The sequence below is a fragment of the Peromyscus maniculatus genome, chromosome 5, assembly GCF_049852395.1.
Source record: "Peromyscus maniculatus bairdii isolate BWxNUB_F1_BW_parent chromosome 5, HU_Pman_BW_mat_3.1, whole genome shotgun sequence".
NCBI classification, from domain to species: domain Eukaryota; kingdom Metazoa; phylum Chordata; class Mammalia; order Rodentia; family Cricetidae; genus Peromyscus; species Peromyscus maniculatus.
The window spans coordinates 137,794,502-137,812,942 of NC_134856.1; the positions used below are offsets into that span (position 1 = coordinate 137,794,502).

General features: G+C 46.3%; 1 protein-coding gene across 3 annotated transcripts in view; it reads right to left on the reverse strand.

Annotated features, from left to right (window-relative positions):
* The window catches only part of Trpc7 (transient receptor potential cation channel subfamily C member 7), a 133,597-nt gene that overhangs the window by 32,426 nt on the left and 82,730 nt on the right, over positions 1 to 18,441 (reverse strand). For all 3 annotated transcript variants that reach the window (XM_015995673.3, XM_042278569.2, XM_015995672.3), the window contains 2 exons: positions 8,412 to 8,645; positions 933 to 1,197 (listed from right to left, as the gene is read on the reverse strand). In XM_015995673.3, coding sequence (XP_015851159.2) covers positions 933 to 1,197; positions 8,412 to 8,645 — 499 coding nt within the window. The remainder of the gene's footprint in view (positions 1 to 932; positions 1,198 to 8,411; positions 8,646 to 18,441) is intronic.

Consider the following 18,441-nt stretch of genomic DNA (forward strand, 5'->3'; position numbering starts at 1 on the left):
CTGCTCGCCCTCTTCCCACTTCCTTTACCTCTGGCTCACTTCCCCTGGATTATAAGTCTCTGGATCTAATGGCATGTTGGCATGCGGGTTTTGTCCAGGTTCTGTTCCTCAGTAGTACAGGTTAAGTATGTTGCTATAATAACCATAAAGGGTAATACCTCTCCAGCCATGTACTGCATGTTTTCTGGGTTACCCCATCCCACTGAAACCTCACACTATCGCCATGAATTAGGCATTATTATTACTTCCCCTTGTGGTGGTTTGTATGAGAAATGTCCCTCAGGGGCTCAGTTGGTCCCCAGTGGTGGCACTGTGTGGGGAGGTGGTGTAGCCTTGCTGAAGGAAGTCCATCACTGGGGGTGGGCTTTGAGAGTTCACAGCCCCACCCTACTTCCAGTTCTCTTTTCCTCCACCTCCTGTTTGTGGCTGAAGATGTGACCTCTTAGTTTACTGATCCATCTGCCTGCTGCCATGCCTCTCCCGCAATTATGGAAGCCACCCCCCCCCCTTGAAACTGTAAACCCAAATAAAGTCAGTTTCTTATTTAAGTTGCTTTTGGTTATGGAATTTTATCATGGCAACAGAAAAGCAACTAATAAATCCCCATTTTAAAAATGAAGAAATGGCTGGGTATGGCTCATGTCTTTAACATCAGCACTCAGCAGGCAGAGGCAGGTAGATCTCCGTGAGTCCAAGGCCAGCCTCATCTACATCAGGAGCTTCTGGGGCAGCCAGAGCTGCACAGTGGCAAAGCGAGAACTTAACTCCTTTGCTCTTCTAATTTCAGAACCCAGACCTTAAACCACTTAGAACGAAACTCACATTAACCTCAAGGAAACCTGAGCTCTTCAAGAAAGCACTGGCAGGAGGCTCCCAAGGATTCCCAGGAACGTGGGGAGGCCCTCGGGGAGGGAGAGTGCCAGGATACTCACGTTGTAAACGCTGGGTTGTACTTTGCACCTCGGTAGTAGGAGTACAGGTTGAACATTCCGATCATGAAGGCCACAAACACCATGATAAAAATGACCATGAACTTGAAGATATCTTTCACAGTCCTTCCCAGGGAGATCTGCAAGGGCCCGAAGCTCTCGTTGGCTGGCAGGATGTAGGCGATTCGAGAGAAGCTGAGCACCACGGCTATGGCGTACAGCCCTTCTGAAATGATCTGGGGGTCTGAAGGCCACCACTTGTCCCTGGCTGAAAGAAAACAAGCTGGGTTACTCACGGGGGTGGAGGCCGCTCTGGAAGACACCCAGTTAGGCATCTCCAACAATTTGCTTTTACTCTTTAAGTCTCTGTGTGCAGGTACCCAGGAAGAGCAGAGGGCTTCGGAACCCTTCCAGCTGGAGTGACAGGTGGTGTGAACCACCTGACATGGTGCTGGAAGTTGAACTCAGGTCCTTTTGAAGCAAGCACTCTTAACTGCCCAGTCATTTCTCCAGACCCAGTTAGGTGCCTTTAGCATTCTCCATTCTCCGGTCCTCTCTGCTCTTACACAGTCCCAGCACACAGAAGATGCTCACGTGCCTGGAACATGCTTCCTTTACTGCAGGTCTGATTCATTCCAACCATCCTTCAAGATTCAAGCTGCCTGGGCCTCCTGCAGGCTGTGGGATTCCTGTGCCCCTGTGAGCTCCCATGGCGTCCTCTGCACATCTCCTAAGACATATGTCACAGTGCTTACCATTCAGCTTCTCTCCTCTACACACAGGAGCCGAGCCACTCACTGGGGAGGCCTGAGGAGGAGGCAGTGGAGAGGAATGTGGGCCTAGAATCAGTCAACTGGCTCTCTTGAGCCACACTGTCCCCTGTGATCATGACAGACAATCTCATGAGCCTTAATCACTGTGGCTTTTGAGCCACACATGCCAAGAGCTCAGAACAGGGTCTGGTACAGAGCAGACACTGATAAAGGTCTGTGAGGTGACTATTCTAACTACAAGTTCAGATAGCCACAAGTCAGAGCAAATAAGCCCCTCTGGGGACCAAGAATCCGAGGGTTTGCCTGAGAACATAATCTTGTTCTTCACCACCTCCCCCAGAAGGTGTGTGCTGACAGGTTTTCTTCCTGACTGAGCGAGGGTCTCAAAGGTGGTGACCATTCACAGGGATTTGCCACAACAGTACTGGAGGGACTCTGCTGGGTTTCCTGGTGAGTCCTGAGGTCTGAGCTGCCTTTCGAGCATTCCTGCAGCAGAGTGAACTGCACTGGGTCCCTGCTGCACTACTGCAGGCCTCAGGTCTAAGGATCGGCACCCATGGCCGACCTGCTACCTACTAGGGGAGTCTCAGGTGAGGGCAGCAGTACCTCCCTCCTGGGAAGGGGCCTGCTTGTTACCGTGACTGGGGAGGAGTAGCCCTCAGATGCTGAACGTCCCATCACGTCCCAGACTGCACCACACAGTGAAAACGGCCCTGCTGACAAAGCCAAGAGCATCCCTGTTGAGAACTGCTGAATGAAGCTAAATGAGAAACATCGACAAACTTAAATTAGCCCTCACACTAAATTAGCTGTGATTTTCACAACAGCCCCGTGGAGCAGATATTACTATTGCCATTTTGAAGATTGGATTTAGGGGTATGGGGTCCTTTTCAGAGCCGGTAAGTGCAAATAGAAAGCATATTACATGGCAGTTCTTGGCACCCCATGGGAGATGGAGGGGGAGGAATTTTATTCTTTGTTTTCAAAGCTAGACTGCTAAATAATTATAATAGAAACCTTTAGTAAGCGAAGCTGTGCCACCAGGTCTCATGTAGCACTTTCAAATTACATTTGGAATACATTAACACAGACTCTATGTTCTTACCAAGGTCAGAATTCAGAAGCCCATGAAGGGCAAATCAAGAGAACCAAGTATGTGTTTTCTAAAATATCTGCTGCCCTCTATGAATAAATAACACATTTGAGTGTTATGAAATAGGAAGTAGATTCTTCTGTTAAACAGACACAAAAATGAATTCTTTTGTTAAAATGCCAACTACAATGCATCATCTTCAACCTTAGTGATAACTGCTCCTAGTAGATTCTGTCTGTTCCTGGAGGCCGAGGCTGGACTTCCGGTGCGGACATTCCGTCTGTATGGACTTGTCAGGGCAGTAGTGATGGGTGGGCATAAAACAAGCTGCACCGTGTGATTCAGACAAAGGGACTTTCATCTTGGAGCTGTTTCCACCAGAAAAAAAAAAGGCTTTTCAAAGCCTGAAAAAACCTCGGAGTCTTTTTTGATGCTGAAACGGTTGGAAGGCTCGCCTGTAAGTCTCGCCACAAGAGGGTGCTCGGCGCCCAAAGCTGGAGCACATGCGCGCAAAAAAAAAACAAAAAAAAAAAAAACAAAAAAAAAAAACAGCTCCGGAATATTTCCTAGGGCCCAAGGTGAACCGGAAAGGCAAGGACAATGATGTGCTGCGACCTGAGCCGGGACCTGATACAATTCACAAAGGAATGACGTCAACACAGGGACAGTTCGGCAGCCCTGTACCGTTACAGTAAGAAGAGTGCGCCCTTCTTTCCTTAAGGAACGCAAGCAGCATAGAGCAGGAATCATAAGCCATTCAAGAAAATCTGACTTTGTTACATTAACAAATGCTGGAAGCAGAGGCCAGGAAGCAAGGGCTGTAACACAAGCCTGCTCATCTTTTACATTTGTATCATGTGTTCAGTTCCATAAAGATCATGGCTGTACCTGACCATAGATGTTCTATGTTTACAAGGGCCATTTGTTTTTGTCTGTCAGGAAGGACACATTAACATTCAAATCCTTTAAATGATGTGCCACTAATTAATACTTACTAAGGAACCTTTTAACCACCACCACCACCACCACCACCACCACCACCACCACCACCACCACCACCACCACCACCACCACCACCAGACTGCTAAGCCTCACCCTGTCGTCATTCTCTTTAATAACATGGAGTACAATGTTTGAGATTTTAAAAAAAGGGCCAAAGGGGTAGTATTGATAATAACTGCTATTATTTAGTGAGTTGTTACTATTTTCATGGATAATGCAAACATTTTCAATCTGCATTATTTTATTTAATCCAAAACAGACCTTTTGACATATGCATTACCCTCCTCTTACACGTGAGACAGCAGAGACATGAAAGTTAAATAAACCAGCAAAGTGATCTCTAGAGCCAGGATTTGACTCCAGGTCTTTCTAATTTCAAAGCTTGGGGGGAAACTTAGCTAACAGAGGGCTGGAGAGGTGGCTTAGTGGTTAGGAGCAGCGCTCTCCCAGACTCTATTTCCAGTGTCCACACGATAGCTCTCAATGTCCTGTGAGTCCGGTTCAAGAGGGTCCAATGCCCACTTCTGGCCTCTGCTGGCACCAGGTGTGCATGTGGGTGTAGACACACATGCATGCAAATCATCCATACACACAAAAGTAAAATGAAAATATTCACAGGCTATGGTTTTCAACTCATTGGAGGCCAGAATTTTCTCTTACACAAAATAATATTGTCTTTCTTGTAATGTCATAAGAGCCTTACTGAGGTAAGATAGAAAGACCAAAAACTTTAATAGGACAAAGGAAGGGAAAAGAACCCCTCACTGGGGGGTCTAGTTAAAATCTGAGAGTCAAGAATTTCAGCACAATTAAAATATTAGGAATGCCGACAAAAGACTAAATACCCTGAATCTGACAGGAGAAAAAATGGGATATAGTCTTGAACTCATAGGAGAAGACTTTCTGATCAGAACACTGTTAGCACAGGCACTCAGATTAATAATTAATAAATGGGGCCTCCTGAAGCTGAAAAGCTTCTGTATGGCAAAGTTTGGTTAAAGCAGCAGACTACAGAATAGAAAAAGATCTTTACCAATTATGCATCTGATAGAGAGTCAATTGTTGTGGAATATTCCTTTACACTGTATGAGGATATGTCACTGTGATTGGTTTAATAAAAAGCTAAATAGCCAATAGCAAGGCAGGATTTCTAGGCACTGAGGATGCTGGGAAGAAGAGCAGAGACACAAGGAGACATGGAGGAAGCAGGAAAGCAGGATGGACAGTCCATAGATGAGGTAAATGAACCTTGAGGCAGCACATAGATTAATAGAAATTGGTTAATTTAAGTTATAAGAGCTAGTTAGAAACAAGCCTAAGCTATTGGCTGAGCCTTCATAATAAGAAGTCACCATGTGGTTATTTGGGAGCTGGCTGATGGTACAGAACAATCCACCTACAGTTAACATCTAAAATATATAAAGAACTAAAAACAACTGGACATTAAGAAAACAAATAACCCAACTAAAAATGGGGTACTCAGCCTGGTGGTGGTGGTGGTGGTGCACACCTTTAATCTCAGCACTCAGAAGACAGAGTCAGGCGAATCTCCATGAGTTTGAGGCTAGCCTGGACTACAGAGTGAGTTCCAGGATAGCCAGAGCCACAGAGTAAACCTGTCTCAAAAAACAAAACAACAACAACAACAAAAATGAGGTACCCAAGTACCCAAAGAGTTCTCAAAAGATGAAACACAAATGATAGAAACACTTAAATGTTCAATATCCTTAGTCATTAGGGAAATGCAAATCAAAGCGACTCTGAGATGTCATCTTCTGCCTGTGAGAATGGCCAAGATCAATAGAAGGAATGATGGATCAGTGCTAACAAGGATGTAGGGGGGGGGGAACACTCCTCCATTGCTGGTGGGAGTGTAAACTTGTACAGACACTATGGAAATCAATGTGGAGATTCCTCAGAAAACTGAGGACCAATCTCCCTCAAGACCCAGCTATTCCACTCTTGGGCATATACCCAAAGGGTGCTCCATCCAACCACAGAGACACTTGTTCAACCATAATCATTGCTGTGCTATTTATAGTAGCCAGAAATTGTGAACAGCCTAGCTGTCCCTCAACAGATGAATGGATATAGAAAATGTGGTACATTTACACACTGGAATATTCCTCAGCTGTTAAAAGAACAAAATAATGAAATTTGCAAATAAATGGATGGAGTTAGAAAAAAATTATGCTGAGTGAGGTAACATACATCCAAAAAGACAAATATGGTATGTATTCTCTTATATGTGGATGTTAGTTGTTAAGCCTTTGATAGAGACTGTGGCAGCATGCACAGGGCCTGCACAGGTCCAATCCAGATGGAGTCCCGGTGCTGAGAGGGGAGCTAGATTAGAGCCCCTTTACCTAACCCAGAAGCTATCTCCAATCGACAAGGAAAAGGTCAGTTTTTTCCCCAGTGGAGTCTCACTGGGTAGACAAGCTACAGTTAACGGAGGCCCCGTGCCCAGCAGTAGATGCCAACACAAGACAAACTCAGTGTTCAATGGCACTTTTGAAGATGTTTTGTCTCATAACACTTTGTTTGGTCTTCTTTTTACCCTTATGGGTCTTTTGTTTAAATACAGTTTCTGATTCTATGTTTTTATGGATTTGGTGTGTGTGTGTGTGTGTGTGTGTGTGTGTGTGTGGTGTGTCTGCATGGGTATGTTTCTTGTGCTCTTTCTTTCTTTCTTTTTTCTTTCTCCTGTCCATTTCATTCTGGTTTGATTGTTTCTTTATTTGCCTGTTTGTTTTCTAAAGAGAGGCAGAAAGAAGGCCTGGAGTTGAACCAGTGGGGGTGGGGTGGGGGTGGGGAGGACCTGGGAGAGATGAGAGAGGAGGGAAATCATGATCAGAATGTATTGTGTGGAAAAAAATCAATAAAACAAAACCAAAAAGTCTTTAAGTATGGCTACAGCTGCCTGTTTACGTTTTGCACAAGTTCAGACCAGTCAGCATTCTAGCATGGAGGGAAAGGGTTTGGGAGCCCCCACACGTAGCTGAGGCGCTACGGAGAGTTGACAGCTTCTGGGAGGGAGAGTCCAGTTTCTTTAAGGATGTGGCTCTCAGTAGGCTGACCATGCTCCAGGAATACATGGGCAGCACAAACTGGAGCTGATGGGTTGTTTTTTTGTTTTTTTTCAAAGCAAAGGAACCAAAATTGGGGGGAAGCAGGGGTAGAACAGGGAGGAGTTAGGGAGACAGGCTTGGGGTGAATATGATCAAAATGCATTGTTAACATTCTCAAAGAATTAACAAAATATTTTAAAACTGGCTGTGGGGGTTGCCTGCATTCTTTCTAAACAAACACATTTATTTCTACACAACAAACGGTAAAAGAGCAATGAAGTGCAGGACCTCTGGGCACTGCCTTATCCTTTCCAAGGTATAAACCTGCCAATATCTGGGAATCTCACAAACAAGACTCTAAAGTTATAGTAGAAAACGTTTTAATTCCAGTATGCAACTCTGTGACCTACAGTTTTACCTTAGCAGCTGTAATCCCATCTCACCCATCACAGGAGCCAGTCTAGGACTTGTTTATGCTCGTTAGCAACACTTTCAAATACAACTTCAAAATTGTGTGTGTGTGTGTGTGTGTGTGTGTGTGTGTGTGTGTATACACATGCACACTTGTATGCACAAACATTGTACACACACACACACACACACACACACACACACACAAGCTATTGTAAAGAAAAGCAACTCTTTTGAGAATCCCACACCCACACTTGGATGCCTGATATTTTTCTCTTCATTTTCTCTCCCTTAATGCTCATATTCAAGAACTATGTTACAATCTCTTCTTTAAAAAATAATTATTAGCATATGAATTATACCTAACAGTGAGCCCTGTGCTGATATTTTATACACATACGCACTTTGATCACGTTCACTAAGCTACACCTTTTGCTCTCCTCCCACTCCCACTGATGCCCACCCCCAAACTAGTCCCTCTTCTACTTTCATGTCTTGGGGGGCGGGGTGACCTAATGGGCTCAAGTAGGGTTAGTTACAAAAACCTCTTCTAAATAAACTCCAACTTTCACCCATACTGGCTCACTCTGAAATTATTTTCTGCAGGGCAGTCAAGAATGCCAGCGTCACCTGAGTGGAGCTCTCTGAAGACCTCAGGATTCTTGGAGGCAGCAGCCTTAAGTGTTACCAACTCCCATGAAACCCATTTCAAACTCGTATGATCAATGTATGACTGCCTCTTTTAAGAACCTATCTCACCCTGAGAAAGAGTGCTGAATTAAAACAGGTCATACCTTTGTGCAGAATAGAGTATCCAGTATGGACGGAAAAATTTCAGTATATATGTTCCTCACATCAGGGAGAAAAAAAGGATTCTTCTTCAAAATCAAAATAAAAAATCTACAGAAATCCCTCTCAAACAAACGCATTCTTCCAAACACAAAAGAACCATTTCCAAGTCACAAATTAATTCCACATTCTGTAAGCACTGTAGGCACAGAGAACTTGGTGCACCCGTGGGCTCTGACCTGCCAGGTTCCAAATCCCAGGTCCTGGGACCAGGCAAAGCTATTGGCACACTCCCATCCCAGAGCCCGCCCAACCCACGCAAGATGCTGCCCCTGGAACTCACCGTAGGTGAAGTACGCCACTTCTGGCGGAAGTGAGGCGTTGTGCAGCGTTACGTCCTGCACGTACTGGTCCACATACAGCTGGGCCTCGCTGGCCTTAAGGAAGGCCATGAACCTCGCGGTGAAGGAAGCCACGAAGATGGAGAGCATGCCGAAATCCAGTAGGTTCCACAGGTGCAGCACGTACTCCCGCGGCCCCTCTTCCCAGATTTCCTTGCATTCCGACCAGATCATCCCTGTGGGAGAAGGCCAGGCCCATCTTCAGTTTCCCTGGCAGACGCCAAGGGAACTAGGTAGAAATGAAAGTGTCAGCTGTGTGACAGCTGGAGACAGAGATGGAAACACCTTCAAAGACAGACCCCTGGGAGAAGACATGCCTCTGTCCCTGACATTATGAGATAACCGTCTCTGAAAGTGAGGAGAGGGTCCGCATCCACGGCCAGACTTTGGAGGCGGTGTATGGGAGATAAGGCTGCAGGAACCCACACTTTAATATGGAGTAATTATAAATTAGGAATGCGAGGAGCTGAGGATGAGGAATTTCTGAAGGTCCCACATGTGATGTGGAATTCAGTTACCCAAGTTACAGAGTCTTCTGTCTCTGTGGTTGTTTCAGTGAGTTTAAGCTTAAGGTTACTGGATTTTCCCACTTTTAATTAGTAATTAAATAACGAATTGGATTTTAAAGAAATCTGTCTTCATTGTTACACAGTAAGCAATGTAGAGATAGAGGTATATAATTGAAATGTTACAGGGTCCTCCACCCTTCTTCCAAGACAGCCCTGTGAGATGGCCTAGGCAGTGGCCATCTCAACCTTCCTAATGCTGTGACCCTTTTACATTTCCTCATGTTGTGGTGACCCCCAACCACAAAATCATTTTCATTGTTACTTCATAACTGTAATTTTCTACTGTTATCAATCGTAATGTAAATATTTGTATTTTCCGATGGTCTTAGGCGACCCCTGTGAAAGGGTTGTTCGACACCCCAAAAGGTCATGCCCTACAGGTTGAGAAATGCTGGCCTATGCTACCGCTTTGGTGTATAGATGTCTAGACCTGTCACTGTCTAGTACTGTGGCCACCTTGTAAACATCCCAGGTGAATATATTCCTACTTTTAGTTAAGAGTTTTTTGTTTGTTTGTTTGAGACAGGGTTTCTTGTCTAGCCCTGGCTGTCCTGGAGCTCACTTTGTAGACCAGGCTAACCTCAAACTCACAGTGATCTGCCTGCCTCTGCCTCCCTCCTGAGTGCTGGGATTAAAGGTGTGCACCACCACTGCCTGGCTAGTTAAGAGTTTTAAAATGAAATTCCCACCATGCAGAGAAACTGCAGCTAGTGAATATCCTGCTGGTGCCGGAAATGTCATACCCCAAGCTGGCATCCTTAGCCTCCCACCCTCCCTGGCTCCCGTTGCCCGGTACTCCTCACATTCCCGACTCCTCTGGCAGACAGTCACAAGAGATCACCACATGTCTGCAGCTCCTCTGATGGACTTTCAGCTTCATGTTGCCCTTTCACATTTCACCTCTTCACCTGTTCAACAAGTCATGTGATGCCCCTTCACTTCTTTCTTTGACACCTGCAGTGTGTGTGTGTGTCATAGCCAAAGGTAGACTGTCGGAACTCCCTGTGGTCTCCCACCATCTCCACACATCAGCAGAATGGTCCCCACAACAGACCCCAATGGTTCTGCCCTGGACATTTGCATGTATTCCTCTTGCTTTTCCCCAGACTGCATAACAAGCCCACTGACAGCTGCCCATATTACAAAATGGGCCTCTTCGAGGACTCAGCTGCTGAAAACACGTGGAATCAAAGATGATGTTGGCAGTGGATGATGTGGCGGCTCTGTCCTCCAGAGTGTGGCTGCCTTGGTCTCCAACCCACCTCAGAGCACGTGAGAGTGAGGGGCTGATTGCCTTCAGTCCTCAGGGACCCTGCCCAGGGACTGTTTCGATCCCATCAAATAAAAGGAATTGAAATATTTTTCCAAGGCCAAAAGCAGTCAGAGCATCTGTCTGTAGAAGAGTCCTGTCTTCGTTGAAGATTGAATTGGAGTTCCCACAGTGAGAAATGCCCTTACCCCTGCAGGTCTGTTTACAAGACTTCTCACAGCCCCTGCTTATTTTTCTCTTAACAGAGCCATGTCTCAACTTACCCTACCAAACTCTGGGCAGCAATTCAGTGGATCATAAGCTTCTTAACACAGAAATAGACTTGTATCTGTCTATTTAAAAGTGTTATTAGAAAACCCATTACAGGCTGGGGAAAAATGTGGTTTTTTTCTGGTTACTATCTGGGATTCAGCAAACACTGGGCTCAAGTTCTCGCCTAGCTGTTCACTGGCAGTGGGACATTGGATAAGTCTCTTGATTTTGAGTGTGTTTTGGAGGAACTTCAAACACTAAGAGCTCTATGAATCTGAAATGCAAATTATTTTCATTAGGCACTGAAAATGACTCCATGGTCAGATGTCCTTGTCAGTCTTCCTAGATTTAAATATTAATCACCTAGGTTAATTTAAGTCATTCCAAGGCCATAAGTAAAAGTAACATGGAGTGAGGGTTTGAGCAGCAGGAATGCCTAATGAAAACAGAAGTGTGTGAAATTAAGTACTTCAGTGAGGGAAATTGGGCCTCCTGCTTCCAAGAGGCTGGGGTACTGTAAGATGTTTTATAGTAGCTGAGCCCCAGGTCTTTCCCCACAGCATGTCAATCAGAAAAATGTGTAGAGCTCAGGGGCCCAAGGGGTAAAGGATGCTTGGTACTTGAGATGACTCTAGGCAAAGTTCCCATTGCTCAAGAATGCCTGGAGCTCAGAGAACAAGGTCACCAATAATTAAGAAAGGTTCCTGGCAGAGAAGGAGGTTAGAGCATGCCAGGAAGCCTCAGAGGGAATCCGAATCTTGATGCACCTCAGCTTCTGGGTAACGTCTGCAGTCTGTGTTGAGGGACTTGACAGAGGGAGGGAAAGGTGCTGGCTCCCGTTCTGGCCTCTGTGGTGCTCAGAAGGGCGTCGCTTTCACTGTGTCTTGAGATAGAAATATGTACATTTCTTAAGTAGTCAGAGGCTCCTGCTGCTGTAAGCCAGGGTCCCACGTTTACCCACTTCCTCACGTCAGTCTCTCACCATTGGGCCAGCACAGAGTGCTCTGTGAACTCCCAGGAAGGAAATACACCCAGAAGCTCTCCACCCAGCCCTAGTATCCAATGCTGTCTCCATGTGAGGGGCTTGCTTGCTTGGCAGGTGGGAAGATGGTATTAGTAATTTCCTAAGAATATGTCTGTGTCTCTTTACCCCCTTTATTCTGACTGCAGCAGCCAGCAATTGTTGGGGTTCCTTCCAGGCACCCAGCCCTGGGCTAAGCATTACATCTACCAATTGACCCTTCTGAATACGCTGACTGACAGCAACTAAAATTATCTCTGCTTTCAAGATGAAACTCATGCACAGGGTTGGCAAGTCAGGTGTCCAAAGGCAGACAAGCAGTCCAGGCTCTTTGCTGCCTACGGTGCCATCTCCACCATGCCCTGCAGTAGACACAAGCTCAGGCTGATTAGTCAGAAGTCATCCACTAAGCAGATGTGGAGGTTCAGGCACCAATCTGGGGCTGAAACCACCAAGAGAGTGAGAGCCCTTTGCTAGAGATCTCCTGTTGCCACTTGTCAGTACAGCTGCTGTCCTAACAGTCATACAGGGGCCAGCCATGGAGACACGGGAGCAAGAGGGTCAGCATTGTACTCATGGGACCAAGTAGAGTGCCTGTGTGCTGTGTATTTGTAGACTCAGGGAAAGGATGAATTCATGGAAGAGAGGTTTCTGGGCTAAGGAACAAGAAATTAGCCAGGTTAGGGGGAAGGGTGTTCCAGGCAGTGGTCATTGGAAATGTGGAAGAGTAGGTCACTCTAGGGAACTGTAAGGTACTCAAGTTCAAAGGTGAGGAGAGCCTTTCAGAATCTAATAGACTCTCCTCCAGGTCTGTTGAGAAGGCTGGGGTTCACCCCAAGCCCATCGATAGTCTTTAAACATGATGAGCAGGGCAGTAACATGCTTTGGCATGCTAGAAGAAACTGGTAAATCATCTGGGGTGTTATGTTTGGACTTCCTGGCTAAACATGCAAAGGCTCCATTAAAAGAGTGAATTTGTTAAGAACCGGGATGAAGTAATGGAAACAGAATTGTACATTTGCCCTCTCGACTAAACATGGAGGTTTAGCTCCCAGTCAGGAGCTCAGACTCAGCTGTGCCCTCAGAGTTTACAATCCTGGCAGGTTGTGGGGAGAGAGCCGGTGTGAGACCGAAAGCCTGCGAGGAGAGAGCACGAAGGTGGACGGGACGGTTTCCTGACGGGCTGCCCCAGTCCTGTTCCTCTTTGCCGCATTTACATGTATTTTACGCTGTCTTGATATTTGCATCTCCTTCCCTCAGTGGAGTTTTCAGCACTGCTTTCAAGTGTGGAAGAAATGATACCAGGGCTGGAGAGATGCCTCAGTAGGTCAGAGCAGTTGGCCACCTGACAACGCCAGCTCGATCGCCAGAACCCACATGGTAGAAAGAGAGAAGTGACTCTTGCAAGCTGCTTCTGACCTTCACGTGTGCGCATGCCTGCCTTGCCAGGAAAGAATGAATAAATAACTGTGATGGGGGGAAAAAGACAACTAATGCCGGGTTTTTCTGAGACCAGGGAGAGAAAGTCTTCCACAAAAAGATTCCTAGATAAGAACCACGTATTAGGAGAGTGTTCCTGGTCTTCATAGGTCTCTGGGACTTCATAGTTCCCTGAGAGCGTCTCTAGAGACATGTTCTTTGGCTGGTGATCTCTGAGTGCTCCAGCACCCCAGAGTTGCTGCTTTAGTGTGAAGCCAGGCAGCAGCTGTTGGGTGTCCTCCAGGCTGATCCATGCCCCACTCTCCAAAGGCACTCATCCAGCAGCTCTGTAGATTGCAGGGTTTACCAGCAAGGTTGTCCTTCCTTCTCAGGTGTGTCCTCCATGTTGTGTTCTCCTGGGTGCTCACCCTTTCTCTGATGCTGCCTTCTTAGTCTCTGGCTTGAGTTCCCCCACGGGAACTTTCTTATAGTTTGATGACAGCTTGGTGAAACATTTGCAGTGACAGAAGAATACCTTTCTGATTTTGACTGTCTCCCAGAACGTGTTGCGGAAGAGGAATACTATGCCCGGTAGGAGAAGCATGGTGGCGAGGTAAGTTAGAGTGTTGCTATGCCATGTGACCACTGAAGGAAATCACTGAGGAAACCAGATCCCCCCCACTCCCATGGGGAGGATGAGTCAGCAGCATGTTGCAGAAACGCTGAGTTGGAAAGGAGAGCATATGGTCAGTGCTCGGTGCTGGGGAGAAAGAGAGGCAGCTGGGAGGGAGAGGACTCGGGTTTCTGAGCAGGTTGATTATAAAGGCCTCATGTGAAAAAGACCTTTGAGAGTCTGGGGGTCCAAGTCAGTGGTAGACTGCTTGCCTAGTGTGTTGAGGCTCTGGGGTCAGTTCCCTGGATTCTTCTCACACAAAGACCTGAACAGAAACTTGAATATGTAAGAGCGAGAACCATGTAGATCCCTGCAGGAGGAACAGCCTGAGAAAGAGCTCAGAGGCAGAAACAGACAAGAAGAGCAGAGGGACTGACAGTGAGCGAGGTGGAAGACGGTGGGAGAGAAGAGAAGCTAGAGAGGGTGGGTGGAGAGTTGGGAGTGTCCTAGGCTATTGTAATGGCACTGGCTGTCACCGAAGGAGACGGAAAGCTGGGAGAGTTTTGAGGTAGAGCGACAAGACAGGATTGGGCGTTAAATGGGTTCCTATCACTTCTGTGTTGAGCCACGGCAAGGGGAGGGCAGAAGCAGGGGGTCTGGACAAGACCCTTCACCTCTCAGTGGCTAAGACCTCCGCATCTGAAAGCAGCAGACTGGGCTCCTTCAAGACCCAGAGTTCCTTTCACCTCTCGAGCTGCCTCTGGTAAGGAGGGAGCGATAGCTTGCATCATTGTATAGCCAGCCTGCCCAGCGTACTGCAGTTACACATCTGGTGTGCCACTGGAGCAGAGATTTGTGCATCTCTGTTGGCAGCTAGTTAAAGGCGTTCTTGGCTGTAGCAGGGAGCAGAAGTCCAAGGCCATCAGCAGGGGATGATGTACTTCATACTCTTCAATAGTTGAGCGGAGAGTGGCTTTGATGCAGGATCTCAAGGTGTGCCAGCTCAAAGAACCTTCTGTAGATGATGATCAGATCTTTCAAAGTCATTACTTTTGCAATAGTTAAAGATCTCCAGAAGTTATTTAGGGCAAGATTACACTAGTAATATTTATTGTTGTTTTCCTAATACCTGGCTGCCTAAAACATGATAAAATGCTTAATATTTAGATGTAACTCTTTAGAAAATGTAATGAGGTAGAAAATACCAGCCAAGTCCTTCAACACACTTCTACCACTGCTTAAACAGGCGCACTGTCTACTCCATGCCCTCCCTCCACTTGACCTTGCCTCCTGTAATAATGAACAGAGTACCTCTGCCCCTAGTGAGGCCAAACCCTGGACACGGACACTAGATCCCACCCCTCATCATCTCCCTGTGAGCTCTGCTTCCAGATGGTCAAACTTGAGGACACAGCATCCCATGCTCTGTCTGCAGTGCTCCCTGGCTCCCTGTGCTGGCCTATGTCTCACCACTCTCTGGGTTTCCTTTTCCTTTGCTTGACAATGCTCAGCTTCCTAAATGTTAACATTGCTGTGACCTATGGCTTGATCTTCAGTTATCTGTCCACTTTCAAAATCAGAGTGATAGCATAATTTGCCTAAATATACTGACGTGCTCAAATCTGTTTCCAGCCCCTGAAGTTCAGATGCGCATGCGCACTTACTGCTTGACCTTTCCTCTTAAGTGTCTGGTTTATTTCGAGATGGAATAAATCTTTGCCCTTAGGGAAAAAAATCTATAGTATATATCTCAAACTAGAGTGTACATTCACCTCTCTTCTTCCCTTCCAAAATGCTCTGCCCGGTCTTTCCCATCCTGGTGAATGGCTTTCTTTGATACCATTTTGCAAGCTATAACACTAGAAATTGTCCCTGACAGTTCTTCTTTCTCACATCTCACATGTAATTCAGTAGTAAATATTGATTTTACCTTCAAAGTGTGACCCTCTGCTACCTGTTCTCGCGAACCGTTCGGTGTGCGACTTACTGTAGGAACTTTGCAACTGGCCCCCTGCTCTGCTGCTGCCCCGCAGCCGTCCACTAACACATCCCTCTTGGAAAAACTGAGGCCGTGTAATGTCACTTCTGTTCCGACCTACAAAGGCTCCCCCATTGCCGTCACCTCTCTTCTCTCCGAACGTAGAGATCTCAGAAATGCTTGTTTGCAACATGTTCAATTTGCTATTGATTCCAGGCTTTAGGGCACACAACCCCTTCAGCCCCAGATGCTTTCAGCCCCCCACAGTGGGGTACAGGGGCTCTCTAGCTGCTCAGCTATTCGGTGGAATCTGAAGACCTGAAGGGAGAGAGGAGCCCACTTGCCTCTCTCTTAATGAAGATCGATTGCTGAGTAGATGTAGGGAGATATAAAGGAAATGATTTCCTTTATTCTCTCATCCCGAGTCTCTCTCTGTTTCCCCAATCTGTCTCCCCACTTCCCTCTCTCCCTCCCCCTTTTTCTTCCTCAGACAGGGTCTTCCTCTGTAGCTCAAGATGGCTTCAGATTGGTGATTCTCCTGCTTCAGCCTCCAAAGTTGCAAGGATTACACATATGTGCTACTGTGCCTGGCCCCTTTAGCCTTTGATAAAATTTCTGGTTCTGTTCTAGAGAATGTGTCTTGATTTTTGTTCCCAGAAATTGAATAAAATGAAGACCCATTTGCAGACGTCAGGAAGAGGCAGCAGCCTAGTGAAGGGAAGCCAGTGGGATGGCCTGCACTCTTTCTAGAAGCTCACCTCCCATCTGCGGTGCTCAGAGTGTAGGCATAGGGTCACTGGCTGAAGAGGCAGAGGTGGTCACATGTCACGTGGCAGAACTCCAGAGAGAAGGGTGCTGTGCAAACCCCAAAGCAAACAGCGTAGAGTCCGTGGCTGAGTTCCGAGCCACGAACACACGGAGTGGGATTCCACAGGAGACAGCCAGATAGCTCACACAGGTGGGGAGACATTTGAGCTGTGACCACCCAGAACCGAAAGACTTTGTTGACACCTGAAGCCTACAATAAAGACCCCAGAAGCGAGTCTCCACAGCACAGAAATAAATAGTCCTATGGTAAAGTTCTCGAGATGCACTCTGAGAAACCTGAGAAATGACTCCAGCTGATATGCAATAGTGTAATACCCATCCGCATAAAGCCACTCTTTAGGAGGATGACCACTGCTGTGAATTGACAGTCACTTGTCCCTGCCAAAGCTCAGGTTGAGGCTCAGTGCCCAGTGTCTTAGGGTTGGGAGGTTGGGCCCAGCAGCGGGTGTTGGGTCATGGGCGTGGGTTGATGTTTTCCTCACATTAGTGGCTTCTTGCTCCCGCGGAGGAATGGTCAAAGGGTTCTCATGAAGGAGAGGGTCTCATGAAGAGGGTTCTCATGGGGTGAAGTTGCCTCCAATATCTTTCATGCACTTGGCTTTTCCACCCGCACTAGGGTTCATGTCCAGTTCTGCCCGCTCCCCCTTTCCTTTGCCCTGTGTTATGTTGAAGGGAGGTCAGAGGTCATCAGTCACGCACTTGGCTTTTCCTCCCACATTCCGCCATGAGGTCCTTGTCAGATGCAGATGCCTGTGTTAGGTGTCGCCCTCCACAACCAAGAGCCAGAGTAATCTCTTTGCTTTATGGATTACCCAGCCTTAGTTTTTCTGTTATAGCAACAGTGGACTCAGGCAGCAAAACTCAGGTGTTCAGCAACACACTATGTGAAGTATTATTGACCAACATTGATTAATGTCAATTTATAAGAGAAAGAACAGTCTGTGGAAATTACACAAAAGTGACAGGCAAGATTTAAAAGGTACCATAAATCTATACAACATATTTAAGGAGGGAAATGCAAACACATTGAGGAAGGAAATGGGCAATACAAAGATATAAAAAGAATTGATAAATAGGAAAAGAATATGAATTTCATGAATTGAAACGAAAACAATTCATTGGCATTAAGATTCACAGACATGGTAAAGAAGTCAGTAATATGAAGCAGACAGGGCATGGGATTGGAAAGAAGAAAACAAGACTTCACTGTTTTGCAATACTCTACATAGCCCTGGTTGTCCTTCAACTTACTCTGTAGACCAGGCTGGCCTTGAACTCACAGAGATCCTGCCTCTGCCTCCCAGTTCCTGGGATTAAGGCATGCACCACTACCCCGGCAACAAACAGATTTTTTGCAGATGAAATTTTTGTGATCTCTGATCTTGCTTCATAATAACACAGGGTGAAGAAAAAGGAGAAGGGGGCAAGATTGGCCATGAGTCCCTAATTATTAGAGGCACATGGGGTTCATCCTGTTCCTCTCTTGAGTTTTGTATTTTTAATTAACTGTAATAAACATTTTGCAGTTTTCACCTTTTAGTAAGAAAGTAGAGCCTTTATTCTGTATTAAACTTGGTAAGAAGAGGGCACTGTGAGAGGCTCCTGTCTTCTCCAACACCTCAGATGTGCAAGTCCTGAAGACTCACTCTGCTTTGATGCAGAGGTGGGATCAGGCTGTCTAAGTCAGAGAGGCCCGATGGCTGGAGATGCGTCTCTCCTAGTGCTCTGATGCTTGGACACCTGGGATGAGCCATAAGAGGCCTCAAGAGGAAGTCATGGCTCAGGAGGCTTAGTGCATAGTAACTGCATTTGTTTAAAGGAGGGGATCTTGTACTCACTACAATCGGGTACAGGTAGGAAAGTGGGTTGAGTACAAGATTTACACTGTAAACACTTTAAATTTTTACTCATAAACTCAGCATGTAAATATTTAAAAGTGCCTAGTGTTAAAGTGTTTGGTTTTTTTTTAAACCAAGGGATGTCTGAGAGAGAACTGGAAGAGACTGTGAACTGTGAAAGGCC